The sequence below is a fragment of the Ranitomeya imitator genome, chromosome 2, assembly GCF_032444005.1.
Source record: "Ranitomeya imitator isolate aRanImi1 chromosome 2, aRanImi1.pri, whole genome shotgun sequence".
Taxonomy (NCBI): Eukaryota; Metazoa; Chordata; class Amphibia; order Anura; family Dendrobatidae; genus Ranitomeya; species Ranitomeya imitator.
Genome location: NC_091283.1, coordinates 251,756,075 through 251,772,503, shown reverse-complemented (window position 1 = coordinate 251,772,503; position 16,429 = coordinate 251,756,075). Strand labels below are relative to the sequence as shown.

The 16,429-nt window shown below is 47.1% G+C and overlaps 1 protein-coding gene across 3 annotated transcripts in view; it reads left to right on the top strand.

Moving 5' to 3' along the window:
• Positions 1-2,579: 2,579 nt before the first annotated feature.
• LOC138662931 (zinc finger protein 773-like) overlaps positions 2,580-16,429 on the top strand; it is a 32,185-nt gene continuing 18,335 nt past the window's right edge. Inside the window, exons 1-7 of one of the 3 annotated variants that reach the window (XM_069748940.1) lie at positions 2,580-2,610; positions 7,024-7,101; positions 12,957-13,106; positions 13,236-13,415; positions 13,498-13,621; positions 13,705-13,802; positions 14,001-14,091. In XM_069748940.1, the coding sequence (XP_069605041.1) occupies positions 7,066-7,101; positions 12,957-13,106; positions 13,236-13,415; positions 13,498-13,621; positions 13,705-13,802; positions 14,001-14,091 (679 nt within the window). In that variant the 5' untranslated portion in view covers positions 2,580-2,610; positions 7,024-7,065. Of the gene's footprint in view, positions 2,611-7,018; positions 7,102-12,956; positions 13,107-13,235; positions 13,416-13,497; positions 13,622-13,704; positions 13,803-14,000; positions 14,092-16,429 lie in introns of those variants that run through there. The other 2 variants (XM_069748942.1, XM_069748941.1) reach the window with 2 other exon arrangements.

Genomic DNA, 16,429 nt, shown 5'->3' with positions numbered 1-16,429 from the left:
TAGTTAATATATATACATATGTGTCTACTGACATTATATACAGTGGGGCAAAAAAGTGTTTAGTCAGTCAGCAATAGTGCAAGTTCCACCACTTAAAAAGATGAGAGGCATCTGTAATTTACATCATAGGTAGACCTCAACTGTAGACAAACTGAGAAAAAAAAGATCCAGAAAATCACATTGTCTGTTTTTTTTATCATTTTTTTGGCATATTATGGTGGAAAATAAGTATTTGGTCAGAAACAAACAATCAAGATTTCTGGCTCTCACAGAGCTGTAACTTCTTCTTTAAGAGTCTCCTCTTTCCTCCACTCATTACCTGTAGTAATGGCACCTGTTTAAACTTGTTATCAGTATAAAAAGACACCTGTGCACACCCTCAAACAGTCTGACTCCAAACTCCACTATGGTGAAGACCAAAGAGCTGTCAAAGGACACCAGAAACAAAATTGTAGCCCTGCACCAGGCTGGGAAGACTGAATCTGCAATAGCCAACCAGCTTGGAGTGAAGAAATCAACAGTGGGAGCAATAATTAGAAAATGGAAGACATACAAGACCACTGATAATCTCCCTTGATCTGGGGCTCCACGCAAAATCCCACCCCGTGGGGTCAGAATGATCACAAGAACGGTGAGCAAAAATCCCAGAACCACGCGGGGGTACCTAGTGAATGAACTGCAGAGAGCTGGGACCAATGTAACAAGGCCTACCATAAGTAACACACTACGCCACCATGGACACAGATCCTGCAGTGCCAGACGTGTCCCACTGCTTAAGCCAGTACATGTCCGGGCCCGTCTGAAGTTTGCTAGAGAGCATTTGGATGATCCAGAGGAGTTTTGGGAGAATGTCCTATGGTCTGATGAAACCAAACTGGAACTGTTTGGTAGAAACACAACTTGTCGTGTTTGGAGGAAAAAGAATACTGAGTTGCATCCATCAAACACCATACCTACTGTAAAGCATGGTGGTGGAAACATCATGCTTTGGGGCTGTTTCTCTGCAAAGGGGCCAGGACGACTGATCCGGGTACATGAAAGAATGAATGGGGCCATGTATCGTGAGATTTTGAGTGCAAACCTCCTTCCATCAGTAAGGGCATTGAAGATGAAACGTGGCTAGGTCTTTCAACATGACAATGATCCAAAGCACACCGCCAGGGCAACGAAGGAGTGGCTTCGTAAGAAACATTTCAAGGTCCTGGAGTGGCTTAGCCAGTCTCCAGATCTCAACCCTATAGAAAACCTTTGGAGGGAGTTGAAAGTCCGTGTTGCCAAGCGAAAAGCCAAAAACATCACTGCTCTAGAGGAGATCTGCATGGAGGAATGGGCCAACATACCAACAACAGTGTGTGGCAACCTTGTGAAGACTTACAGAAAACGTTTGACCTCTGTCATTGCCAACAAAGGATATATTACAAAGTATTGAGATGAAATTTTGTTTCTGACCAAATACTTATTTTCCACCATAATATGCAAATAAAATGTTAAAAAAACAGACAATGTGATTTTCTGGATTTTTTTTTCTCAGTTTGTTTCCCATAGTTGAGGTCTACCTATGATGTAAATTACAGACGCCTCTCATCTTTTTAAGTGGTGGAACTTGCACTATTGCCGACTGACTAAATACTTTTTTGCCCCACTGTATATAAACTCAAAAAAAGGAAAAGCAGCACCCTCCTTGTTTTGAGTTTATTACTTTTTGACCATTGGATTGCTGATCGGAAGAGCTCTGCATGCCTTGTAAGGTGGAACTTGATGCTGTTCCAATTTTTTCACACACACATATATATATATATATATATATACAGTATATATGTTTTTATGATTTTTTGAGCACATGGATCCATTGTATGTCCGTATGTCGGTTTTGCAAGCCTGCGAGAAAATCTCGCAGTACGGATGCCATACGGAGGATGCCGTGCGCAAAATACGCTGACACACCCTGCCTACGGAGGAGCTACAGACCACTATTTTGGGGGCTTTTCTGCGTATTACGGCCGTAATTTACGGACCGTATTTTTATATGCTGAGTGTGACGCCGGCCTCAGTCTGTAAAACCATTTATCTCCAGGTAATTAGCTAAACAGGTCAGGTATTAGGGGTAAAGGATCGGGAAGGTGAGCTGTGATTTTATTACTCTCTCTGAAGTCCAAGCATGGACGCCACCCTCCATCCTATTAACAAAACCCCACAGTGACTGGAGAGGTGCATGGCCGTATATGACCCTTAGCCGGACACTGGAAGGGGGTAAATAAGCGAGATTTCGGCATTTTAGCTCCTGGTGTGGAGGCGATAGCACAATCATATGCCGCCATATACTAGACGTCCGGTAACCGGTAATAATTCCCTCATGTGTGGGGTCTATTTGTCTCCAGAGAAATCACACGTTACATTCCACACAGAACATTGTGTAGAAAAGGCGGCGCAAGGTAATTGTGGCAGTAGTGAGGGCGAATAATGGCGGAAATGTCACTGACTGAGGAGAAGTCTCCATGTAGCGTCTTCACTGCGGATCACGTGACCCCTGACTCCTCCCCCTGTGACCTCATCACAGGTCCTGTGCGCACAGAGCAGCCATATATGTGGAGTGCGGCTCTGCAGGTGGAGGTATGTGGAGATTCCCCATTACTGAGCGCGGGGACATTAACCCCTTCTGCACGGAGACTCTTTATAAGAATCATAACGTTGTTGTTCTGTTTCCTGTAATAGATACATACGAGCCAACTATGGAGGACAGGAAGTGAGGGAGTGGATTGTTCTCCTAGTACAGGGCCCCTTTCTTGGCCCCACACAGTGTAATGCCCCCATTATGCCCTGTAAGCAGGTTCTGCCCCACACCCAGCTGCCTCGGGCACTTTACCATGAGCTGGTACCTCAGATTCTTCCCCGCACCCCTTTCCTTTGTTGGCGCCAAATCTGTTCTGCCTTTGGGGCTCCGGCCTTTATAATATCAGTAACTGCGTCATCAAGGTCTCCTGACCAGGTGCACCCTCTAGACTCTTCCCTCCGGAAACCCTCCCTCTTCCCATTGATGTCACATGGTCCCGTCTGGACGGCAGATAGCAGTCTTTTTCTACAAATGCAGCACAGCCCTGAGGAGTCTTTTTTATGACTCTCCTTTTTACACCCCTTATGTAATATATATGATAGCGTAAAAAAGGTATTTTCACACTACCGCCATACCCCCCACACAGTATAATGTTCCTACAGTACCGCCATACCTCCACACAGTATAATGTTCTCATAGTACCTCCATACCACCACACACACAGTATAATGTTATCATAGTACCGCCATACCCCCCACACACAGTATAATCTTCTCATAGTACGGCCATACCCCCACACACAGTATAATGTTCCTACAGTACCGCCATACCCCCACACACAGTATAATGTTCCTACAGTACCGCCATACCCCCACACACAGTATAATGTTCTCATAGTACCGCCATACCCCCACACACAGTATAATCTTCTCATAGTACGGCCATACCCCCACACACAGTATAATGTTCCTACAGTACCGCCATACCCCCACACACAGTATAATGTTCCTACAGTACCGCCATACCCCCACACATAGTATAATGTTCCTACAGTACCACCATACCCCCACACACAGTATAATGTTCTCATAATACCGCCATACCCCCCCCCACACAGTATAATGTTCTCATAGTACCGCCATACCCCCACACAGTATAATGTTCCTACAGTACCGCCATACCCCCACACACAGTATAATGTTCCTACAGTACCGCCATACCCCCACACACAGTATAATCTTCTCATAGTACCGCCATACCCCCCACACACAGTATAATGTTCCTACAGTACCGCCATACCCCCACACACAGTATAATGTTCCTACAGTACCGCCATACCCCCACACACAGTATAATGTTCCTAAAGTACCGCCATACCCCCACACACAGTATAATGTTCCTACAGTACCGCCATACCCCCACACACAGTATAATGTTCCTACAGTACCGCCATACCACCGCACACAGTATAATGTTCTCATAGTACCGCCATACCCCCACACACAGTATAATCTTCTCTTAGTACCGCCATCCCACCACACACAGTATAATTTTCTCATAGTTCCGCCATACCCCCACACACAGTATAATGTTCCTACAGTACCGCCATACCACCGCACACAGTATAATGTTCTCATAGTACCGCCATACCCCCACACACAGTAGAATGTTCTCATAGTACCTCCATCCCACCACACACAGTATAATTTTCTCATAGTACGGCCATACCCCCACAAACAGTATAATGTTCCTACAGTACCTCCTTCCTACCACACACAGTATAATCTTCTCATAATACCGCCATACTCCCACACACAGTATAATGTTCCTACAGTACCTCCATCTACCACACACAGTATAATCTCATAGTACTGCCATACCCCCACACAGTATAATGTTCCTACAGTACCGCCATACCCCCGCACACAGTATAATCTTCTCATAGTACCGCCATACCCCCACACAGTATAATGTTCTCACAGTACCTCCATACCCCCACACAGAGTATAATGTTCTCATAGCACCGCCATACCCCCACACACAGTATTTTGTTCTCACATTAGTGGCTTCCCACAGACATAGGACAATATTTCCACAGGACCGGAATCCCCCTCACACACAGTATAATGTCCCCACAGTACTGCCATCCCCCCACTTTCTAATGTTCCCACAGTACTGCCCCCTACATGCACAATATGGTACCATCCACCTCACTGACTACCTCCGACCACCGACAATTAATAAATACTCACTTAGCCTCATCCTTGGTGCAGATACTAATGAACCCAGGATCTATGAGATATTTACCATACGATAGTTGGATAGGCAGGAGTGTATCATCCATAAAGTTAGCCCACTCGGTTGCTATGATGCCTATGAATTGACAGGGCTCGGTGGGGTTGGTACTGGTCACCCTCTCCTTCCCATCATCACAATGTCAGCGATATCCACATTCCCATGACGGTGATACCGCTGAATAGATTAGTGCATCAGGGAGTGGAAAGCTCCTGATCCACCATTCAGCCTTCACTTCTGAGTCTGAGACTCCGTGCACTGCAGGCACAATGACGTCTCTACATCACACCTGTAGTACGGAGCCTCAGTACTCACACCCAGGGCCGCCATCAGGGCATTACAGCCATGACTGGCTTATGGGGCCCGGTGGGCAGAGGGGGCCCCCCTACAGGCACTGCAGCACGCTATTGACGTGCGGGCCCGCACGTCAATAGTTAACAGCCTCCAGCCAGTTGGAGGCTGGCAGCTGACTTGAGCAGCAGTGCGCCTGTCGCTGGCGTCATTGTCAGCCGCCGGCGAGCGCGTGCTTCATCTGCGTGGAGGGAGTGAGCTTCGTCAGGAGCGCGGCCAGGTAAGAAATCGTGTTTTTTTTGTTTTTTTTTGAGAGCGGCGATCCAGGGGGCCCCGGGGCAGAATTCTGGACACGCTGGGGCAGAGATGCTGGACACAGGGGCAGAGATGCTGGACACAGGGGCAGAGATGCTGGACACAGGGGCAGAATGCTGGACACGCTGGGGCAGAATGCTGGACACGCTGGGGCATAGATGCTTGACACGAGCAGAATGCTGGACACAAGGGGCAGAGTGAGACACGGGGGCAGAATGCTGGACACGGGGGGCAGAATGCTGGACACGAGGGGCAGAATGCTGGACACGAGGGGCAGAATGCTGGACACGAGGGGCAGAATGCTGGACACGAGGGGCAGAATGCTGGACACGAGGGGCAGAATGCTGGACACGAGGGGCAGAATGCTGGACAAGCTGGGGCAGAATGCTGGACACGCTGGGGCAGAGATGCTGGACACAGGGGCAGAATGCTGGACACGGGGGCAGAATGCTGGACACGAGAGGCAGAATGCTGGACACGCTGGGGCAGAGATGCTGGACACAGGCAGAATGCTGGACATAAGGGGCAGACTGTGAGACATGGGGGCAGAATGCTGGATATGTGGGCAGAATGCTGGACACAAGGGGCAGAATGCTGGACACGAGGGGCAGAATGTTGGACACGAGGGGCAGAATGTTGGACACGAGGGGCAGAATGTTGGACACGAGGGGCAGAATGTTGGACACGAGGGGCAGAATGTTGGACACGAGGGGCAGAATGTTGGACACGAGGGGCAGAATGCTGGACACTGGGGCAGAATGCTGGACACTCTGGGGCAGAATGCTGGACACGGGGGGGCAGACTGTGAGACACGGGGGGCAGAATGCTGGACACGGGGGGTAGATTGTGAGAAATGGGGCAGAATCCTGGACACGGGCAGAATGCTGGACACAAGGGGCAGACTATGAGACACGGGCAGAATGCTGGATACATGGGCAGAATGCTGGACACCAGGGCAGAATGGAGATACAGGGCATGACTGGAGACACTGGGGGCATGACTGGAGACAGATGGGGCAGAATGGAGACACGGGGCATGATTGTTGGAGACATGGGGGCATTATTGGAGCCATAGGGGCCAGAATGGAGATATGGGCATGATTGAAGACACGGGGCAGAATGGAGATACACGGTATGATTGGAGACACGGTGCAGGATGAAAGACATGGGGGCATGATTGGAGACAGATAGAGCAGGGTTGGAGACAGATCGTGCAGGATCATGGGACAGGATGGATACGATGGAGACAGATGGGGCGGGATGGGGAGACCATATGGGGCAGGATGGATACTCTGTCATGAGGGCAGGATGGGTGAACATATGGCTGAAGCCAGGAATGAGACACACGAGGCCAGGGTGGGGGATATTATTATTACCATAGGGGCTAATTAAGGGATATTATTACTGCAGTGATGTATTTATTTTATTTTTTGAGGACACTGTTTTTAATGGGGGGGCGGTCCTGTTACTGTGTAGAGTTTTTTTCTTCATGTGGTGTAATGTAGAAGTTGGGAAAAATTAAATAATGTGTTCTGCAAGCGGAGCTCGAGATAACTGTGTTATTTCCTGTAGAGACGAGTCCTGGCTGGATGAAGTGATGGTGGTCTGTGCTGGATGAAAGATGAAGGACTTCACCTAGAGACGTCACTGGTGAGTGAGTGTTACCTATACACTGACACTATACACTGTATACTATATACAGAGCTCCTGTGTATAATGTCACCAGTGATCACTGTATAACCTGTACACTGACACTGCATACTAAGTACACATCTCCTGTGGATAATTGCACTGGTGGTGATATTAGTATTGTGATTTTTTTATTATTACTGATCAGTATTGTATTCAGTCACTATGTGGTGGTAATATGTGGTCTGGTCATGGGGTGGCAATATTTGTTCCTTGTATGTGATATTATTCGGTCATTTTGTGGTGGTAATATGTGGTCTGGTCATGGTGGGGTGGTATTTGTTCCTTGTATGTGATATTATTCGGTCACTTTGTGGTGGTAATATGTGGTCTGGTCATGGTGCGGTGGTATTTGTTCCTTGTATGTGATATTATTCGGTCACTGGTGGTAATATGTGGTCTAGTCATGGTGTTGTATTTGTTCCTTGTATGTGATATTATTGGTCATTTTAAAAATTGAAAAATAATTACAAATATTTTTTAACAAATATTCATTAGGTTACAGCAGAGTAGGGCCCAGCCAAAAGTGTTTACCGTGTTTTGGTGGTGGAGTAAAAAATCTTTTGGCCAAAACAAAAGCTGCTGGCTATATGTGTGATCTGGTGATGGGAACTGTTAATGTGTGATAGGTGAGAAGTGGAGTTTTTCCAAGAGAGAGTGGTGGGACTGTGGACAGTTCGAGGGCTGGAGGCGGGACCGAGGTGGAACCTGGGCAGAGTCTCAAGGGGGCCCCGAAAATTTTGCCAGTATGGGGCCCTGAAATTTCAAGTGGCAGCCCTGCCACCATTATTCCCCTGTAAGCAGGGTTCTGCCCCACAACCAGCTGCCTCGGGCACTTTGCCATGAGCTGGTACCTCAGATTCTTCCCCGCACCCCTTTCCTTTACTTGGTGCCAAATCTGTTCTGCCTTTGGGGCTCTGGCCTTTATAATATCAGTAACTGCATCATCAAGGTCTCCTGACCAGGTGCACCATCTAGACTCTTCCCTCCGGAAACCCTCCCTCTTCCCATTGATGTCACATGGTCCCGTCTGGACGGCAGATAGCAGTCTTTTTGTACAAATGCAGCACAGCCCTGAGGAGTCTTTTTTTTATGACCCACCTTTTTACACCCCTTATTTAATATATATGATGCCGCTCACACAGTGTAATGTTTCCACAGTACTGGCATCTCTCGTAAAAAAGGTATTTTCACACTACCGCCATACCCCCACACAGTTTAATGTTCTCATAGTACCGCCATACCCCCACACACAGTATAATGTTCTCACAGTACCGCCATACCCCCACACACACAGTATAATGTTCTCATAGTACCGCCATACGCCCACACACAGTATAATGTTCTCATAGCACCGCCATACCCCCCACACAGTATAATCTTATCATAGTACCACCATACCCCCCCACACAGTATAATGTTCTCATAGTACCGCCATACCCCCACACACAGTACAATGTTCCTACAGTACTGGAACACCCCCACACACAGTATAATCTTCTCACAGTACCGCCATACCCCCATACACACAGTATAATGTTCTCATATTACCGCCATACCCCCAAACACAGTATTTTGTTCTCACATTAGTTGCTTCCCACAGACATAGGACAATGTTACCACAGGACTGGCATCCCCCTCACACACAGTATCATGCCCCCACAGTACTGCCATCCCCCCACTTTCTAATGTTCCCACAGTACTGCCCCCTACATGCACAATATGGTACCATCCACCTCACTGACTGCCTCTGGCCACCGACAATTAATAAATACTCACTTAGCCTCATTCTTGGTGCAAATACTAATGAACCCAGGATCTATGAGATATTTACCATACGATAGTTGGATAGACAGGAGTGCATCATCCATAAAGGTAGCCCACTCGGTTGCTATGATGCCTATGAATTGACAGGGCTCGGTGGGGTGCGGTATTGTCACCCTCTCCTTCCTATCATCACAATTTCAGCGATATCCACTTTCCCATGACGGTGATACCGCTGAATAGATTAGTGAATCAGGGAGTGGAAAGCTCCTGATCCACCATTCAGCCTTCACTTCTGAGTCTGAGACTCCGTGCACTGCAGGCACAATGACGTCACTACATCACACCTGTAGTACGGAGCCTCAGTACTCACACCGCACAGACCAGAGCAGCGCTCCTCAGGAACCGGGTTGGCTGAGTAGTGTATGATTGTTTTTTTCCTAATATCAGGAATTGTGGGGGCATCATATTAAGAGAAGAGCTGTTGGGACTCTCATACTGAATGTGTGGCTGGTAGGGGCCATTATACTGGGGTTGTGGTGGACTGTAAATGTCTCCATACTGAGTGAGGGTTTCATTTTGTGTAGCAGGTTGTGGTGGCCATAATTAGAGATGAGCGAATATGTTCAGAAAACAATCACTGAACATAAATTCGGCAGGAATATGGTACATTCGGATTCATGATCGGTAACACGAGCATTTTTCTTAAGATCGGAAAAAGTCGTTAACATTCGGTAAAAGACATAATAGAAGCCGGCAATACATGTGCCGCGTTTAGTAAAATCACAGCCACCAATGTGGGAGACTGGGGTTCAAATCCTGGCTCTGCCCTGTTGGACATAATATACCAGTAGTGGTCCATAACACTATGCTGCCTACCTCAATAAACATGAGAGTGTCACGAACAAAGAGAGTAATGCCGGCTCAGACGTCGCCTGGATTAACAAGGTCCGCATCAGATGTCAAGGAACCAGGACAATCTGATGATACATGGGCTACAGCCCTACATGGACAAGGCAAGAGGGAATGGGAGCCAGTGAAGAGATTTGCAGAGGGGGGAAGCAGAGGAGTAGCGAGGAGAGAGATGAATTAGTCGGGCAGCAGAGTTAAGGATGGACTGGAGAGGTGCAAGGGTTTTAGCAGGGAGGCCACAGAAAAGGATATTGGAGTAGTCGAAGCGGGAGATCATCACACATCCTGAATCCCATAGCCCAGTGCCCATATACCCATCACACATCCTGAATCCCATAGCCCAGTGCCCATACACCCATCACATCACACATCCTCCATCCCATATCCCAGTGCCCATATACCCATCACACATCCTCCATCCCATATTCCAGTGCCCATATGCCCATCACACATCATCCCATAGTCCCATGCCCATATACCCATCACACATATCCTGCATCCCATAGCCCAGTGCCCATATACCCATCACACATCCTCCATCCCATAGTCCCGTGCCCATACACCCATCACACATCCTCCATCCCATAGTCCCGTGCCCATATACCCATCACACATCCTCCATCCCATAGTCCCGAGCTGGGTGGCGCTGAGCAAGGAGTTCCTGGAGATGTGCTGTTATGTAACCTGGCAGTGCGGCTCTGTGTGCGGCCACTGATGATGCGATTTTCTACGCCGGTAACAATAGAGCGCGGCAGTAATAGAGGAGAGGGATTCATTTCTGTCATGTGCTCTCTGCTCCTTTCTGGGGGGCAGACAATGGCTGGAGCTTATGTTCCCAGGGATGCGAGATTTCTCCCACCCGGTCAGTGTCTGCTGAGGTGCTGTGGAGTGGGAAAACAGCTGCTCATAGCAACCAATCACAGCTCAGCTTCTTCTAAACAGCTCTGGTGAAATGAAAGATGCTTAGTGATTGGTTGCTATGTGGAATGAGCGTGGCTTGAGACACACACACACACACACACACACACACACACACACACACACACACACACACACACACACACACACACACACACACACACACACATACATACATACATACACTCAGCTTTATATACATATAGATTTTTTTCTTTACCTTGGAGGGCCCAATTCCAGCTGTTGCTGTCGGACCTGTGATTTCTATCTCCTCCACTGTGTACAGGATAATAGAATATAATAAAGTAGTTATGGACGAGACTTAACTAACATTGTGCAGTGACTCTGCTTTCCATATACTGACAGATATTTCTTGTTGCTGAAACTATGATGTTTTTTCACTTTAACCCTTTGTTAACCCCCTCTGATCAGTGCGATCACACAACATACAAGCCTCTGATGGCTCCGGTGATGCCCTGCACTACTGTAGTGCCGTGTATCATCACTGCTGTCAGTGTAATACTAACGGCCCCATACACATGAGATAAGAGTTGGCTGAACGCTCATTTGGCAGACGGCCATCTCTCCCGACTCCCCCATACACACAAATATTCCAGCTTTCCTATGGTCTGTATGAGAGAGTCGCCTCCAGACTCCTCTAGCGGAGGATTATCAACATGAAGAACAAACGGATTATCCTCTGAAATTCAGGATGTCAGATCCTTCTCTGCCCTGACATCATCTGTCGGGAGGCCCCCAGTACATTATATAGTCGCCCAAACTCCCGAAATCAGTGATTTCATGGAACTTTAGTCTAATGTGTATGGGGGCAGTAAAAGGTAACTTATTGCACGCTGCCTCTGGCCCGGCCTAATAGACCTTCATACATTGCAGCCCAGACCCTATTATTAGGCATGTAAGTATCGTAATAACTAGGCCGCCCCATACTATCGAGTACTTGGGGGCGGGGGGCATTCAGCCAAACTCTGTCAGACCTGAGATCTAACGTGATAGAAGATTGCAGTGCGGAGAAGACGGGAAACCTTCATATAGAGGCCGGTGGTGATGGAGTCAGTGACCGACTCTGGCCACATATGTCTCTAGAGCCGTAGTAGAAGATGAAGATGTCGTCCTCATCATGAAGTAGTTATTTCTCATGTCGCGTGTAATGAATATCTCCTGCAGTATTGCTAATGCCGATTCCAGGGTCGGTAAATGAGACGAGAATTAGCGTTATGGAAGATGAGTCTATGAGAAACGTAATCAGCTGCCGACTCCGAGGAGGAAACTGCTTGTTGTCTGTGGCCTAAATATATAGGATTTATTAGTAGATGCAAAGAAGGAAACTAAACACTGTAAAATAATAAATCTCCTCATATGTTTATTATTATTATTATTATTATTTATTGTTATAGCGCCATTTGTTCCATGGCGCTTTACATGTGAGGAGGGGTATACATAATGAAAACAAGTACAATAATCTTAAACAATACAAGTCATAACTGGTACAGGAGGAGAGAGGACCCTGCCCGCGAAGGCTCACAATCTACAAGGGATGGGTGAGGATACAGTAGGTGAGGATAGAGCTGGTCATGCAGCGGTTTGGTCGATCGGTGGTAACTGCAGGTTGTAGGCTTGTCTGAAGAGGTGGGTCTTCAGGTTCTTTTTGAAGGTTTCGATGGTAGGCGAGAGTCTGATGTGTTGTGGTAGAGGGTTCCAGAGTAGGGGTGATACGCGAGAGAAATCTTGTATACGATTGTGGGAAGAGGAGATAAGAGGGGAGTAGAGTAGGAGATCTTGTGAGGATCGGAGGTTGCGAGTAGGTAAGTACCGGGAGACGAGGTCACAGATGTATGGAGGAGACAGGTTGTGGATTACTTTGTATGTCATGGTTAGGGTTTTGTAGTGGAGTCTCTGGGCAATGGGGAGCCAGTGAAGGGATTGACAGAGGGGAGAGGCCGGGGAATAGCGTGGGGACAGGTGGATTAGTCGGGCAGCAGAGTATAGAATAGATTGGAGGGGTGCGAGAGTGTTAGAGGGGAGGCCACAGAGCAGGAGGTTGCAGTAGTCAAGGCGAGAGATGATGAGGGCGTGGACTAGGGTTTTTGCAGATTCATGGTTGAGGAATGAACGGATTCGTGAAATATTTTCCCTTATTATCTCCAGTAATTGTATTATTACAGGATTCTTATGATGTTACATCGGCTCATCTTCTCATTCAGGTCTCTACAATATCGGATCCTCTCAGTGAAGATCTTCTACAAAAGAAAATTTTCCTGATTTACCCATCAAAGATGGATATGGACAGAGACAAGATGGCGGAGAGGATATTACACCTCACCCTAGAGATCCTCTTCCGGCTTACTGGAGAGGTGAGAGATTCTGATGACGTCACATTACATCATTCTTATCTAGGGGAATAACAGATGGACAGAACTGGAGAGGTGAGGACTCTGGAAATGTCTGTAGTGAGATTTATTAATGTGTCTCTCCATTACCAGGATTACACAGTGGTGAAGAAGACCTCTGGTGATCGCTGTCAGGACCCTGTGTCTGAGGGATGTGGAAGACCCCAGAGGCCAATCACGGGGCCTCCACCTCACCCCCTGATCCATGAGGACATCAATGACCAGAAGATCCTAGAACTCATCTACAAGATGATTGAGCTGCTGACTGGAGAGGTGACACTGCTGGGAATGCTGGGACATTATACAGTAACACTATGAAGGGAACGGGGGATGACTGTATCATTGTATGTGTCAGGTTCCTATAAGGTGTCAGGATGTCGCTGTCTATTTCTCCATGGAGGAGTGGGAGTATTTAGAAGGACACAGAGATCTGTACAAGAACGTCATAATGGAGGTTCCCCAGCCCCTCACATCTCCAGGTAATAGACAGGACTAAATACACACGGCCTATAATTATCTGTATGTAAAGAATGAATTCACTCCCTGTATGTGTTTCCTCCAGATCTATCCAGTAAGAGGACAACACCAGAGAGATGTCCCCATCCTCTTCTTCAACAAGACTGTAAGCAAGAAGATCCCGATGCTCCTCAGGATCATCAGGTAGATGGAGAGAAGGTGTCAGGAGATCTCCTCTATGATGTGTAGACGCCGGTGAAGATCTTGTGCTCAGTCTTGTTTTATCCACCAGTATTATATGTTTTATACTTGTGTAATGAGAACGGCGGAGATGGCAGGATTAGAGCTGATCATGGATGTGACTTCTCCATCTGTCGGTGACTTTTATAATATTTGTTTCAGGGTGAAGATCTGACCCATATTAATACTACAGAGACATATGTGAGGGGGGATGAGCGGTGTAAAGAGGAGATTCCCACATATGGCTACCCAGGTGAGTAGTGACCACTAAATGCAGAGAGGTCACAGATTCTTCTCAGTCACCGTCTGTGGCTGCTTTATCGGTGGTGTAGTCCGGCCGTATTACCATGATCACCATTTTGCCTCTAGACCACAACATTCTCCTGCACCCAAAAGTGTTCAAATGACTTTGGTCATTGAAAGCCCTTTTCTATAGAACTTACAACCTGGAGAATCCACCTACCCCCTGGTATTAGTGTGAGGGTGATCCCTTAAAACGAGATCTATATGATTGCTTGTACCTGACCCAATATAGGCCGAGTGCACGTTTAAAGAGTCACACCGAATACAGAGTTAGGAGTATACATATTTCCCAGCAAAGGCTTGCACACAACTGAAGTTTATTGTCAGGACAAAGAGACAGGAATTGGGTGTCACACAATCATCTGAGTAGCCAGTGTCAGTCTATGATAGGTCCATTTCAACTTCACTTCCATATATGGTATCCAGTATCTTAGCTTCTGCATTCGAAAAATTCCTTCCAGGGTGTTGTGTGAAGACACAGATGCCATCTTGTTACACAATATCTGAACTGACCTATATAAGGATTAATAATTGATTTCATTAGCCATTCGCTCCTTCACATTAGAAGATGCTGACCGTTACCTGCCCAGATCTGTAACCTATAAAGCCAAGTGACAGCGTATGTAGAATGTGCTGACAAGATAGAAAATCACTTGAAGAAAAATATTATGATGGGGCCAGTAAGAGAAAGCAGAGGGTAATGATGCTGTTGGCTTCCTAGAACCCTGAGATCTTATCGGATGAATCTCCCTTCTCTCCCTTCTGTGCTGCTGAATGTGATCATATGGTCCCTACAAGACCAGGTCCCGTCTTTCTGGCCAAACTTCACTTTTATGATCGACAACATTAAATGTGCAGTGAGGCCAAGTGTGAATTTCTGGACAATAACAGAGTTTCCCTTTCCTGACTTTTCAATTTGTATTAAAACCGACTAACTTCCAGGAGGATTGTGATGATCTACATAAACCCATCACACCGGTGCCATGATATATCTCTGAGCTGTGCGTGGCTGATGGCTGTAATATACATTTATTCCCGCCTGCAGGAGATGTGTTGGCTCCAGCCCTGGTTTCATGGATTCACGCCACCTCATAAATTACATTGTTTCTGATCCTAAGAAATTCTGATTACTGCACAATCTCTCCTGAAATGGGGAGCAATATTATTTCCTCTAATCTTCTGGTCAGGATTCATAGTAGCTCCAATGGTCCACCATAAATGAGTGCAACTCTGGATTACTGTTGTGTAAGCTCCACCCCAGAGCACGAAAATCTCATTAACTGAAAACTACAAATACAGATTAAACAACAACCACAAGACGGATTTCATCACCAGGTATCGGTGTAATCAGTATAACGGCACCGACCTGACAGTGTCTGTAGTTACTGAGCACAATCCTGCTGACAGGTTCCCTTTAAGACCTCTCTTCTCTGCACTATTATACACAGTTCGCTTTAACCCCTCCCCAACCTGTGACACCACATATGCGTCATTAAAGTCGGTGCCAATCCGACTTGTGACGCCTATGTGGAATCATGGCAGGATCGCTTTCCTGCAGGTCGGACAAATGGGTTAACTCAAATTTCACCTGACCTGCAGGAACAGCGGGAGTTGTACTTCAGCCCGTGGGGGTGGTTTTGCCCCCCCATTGCTACGATCGCTCTGATTGGATGTTAAAACTAAAACAGCCAATCGTAGCAGTTGTAATATTTCGCCAATGAAACTTGGTGAAATATTACAATCCAGCCATGGCCAATGCAGTAATATCATCGGCCATGGCTGGAGACCGTGATCTGGCCCCAGCCACAGATCACTGCCGTCAGTCTTTCCTCCCCTCCGTCCTGTCCTCTGCTGCCCTCCTCTCTCCTCCATCCTGTCCTCCGCTCCCCCTGCAGTCTGATCCACCCCCCTAACCTCACAAGTACCGGTGTCCGTCCGTCTTCCGCCATGGGCGCCGCCATCATCCAAAATGGCGGGCGCATGCGTAGTGCGCCCGCTGAATCGGCTGGCAGATTCATTCATTCCAGGAACATTTTGATCACTAGGACCTGTCACAGTGACCAAAATAAAAAAAATAGTAAATACCCCCCCCCTTTATCACCCCCATAGGTAGGGAAAATAATGAAATAAAGAAAATATTTTATTTTTATTTTTCCACTAGGGTAAGGGTTAGAATTAGGCTTGGAATTAGGCTTAGGGTTGGAATTAGAGCTAGGGTTAGGGTGGGAATTAGGGCTAGGGTTAGGGCTGGGGTTAGGGTTGGAATTAGGGTTAGGGTTGGAATTAGG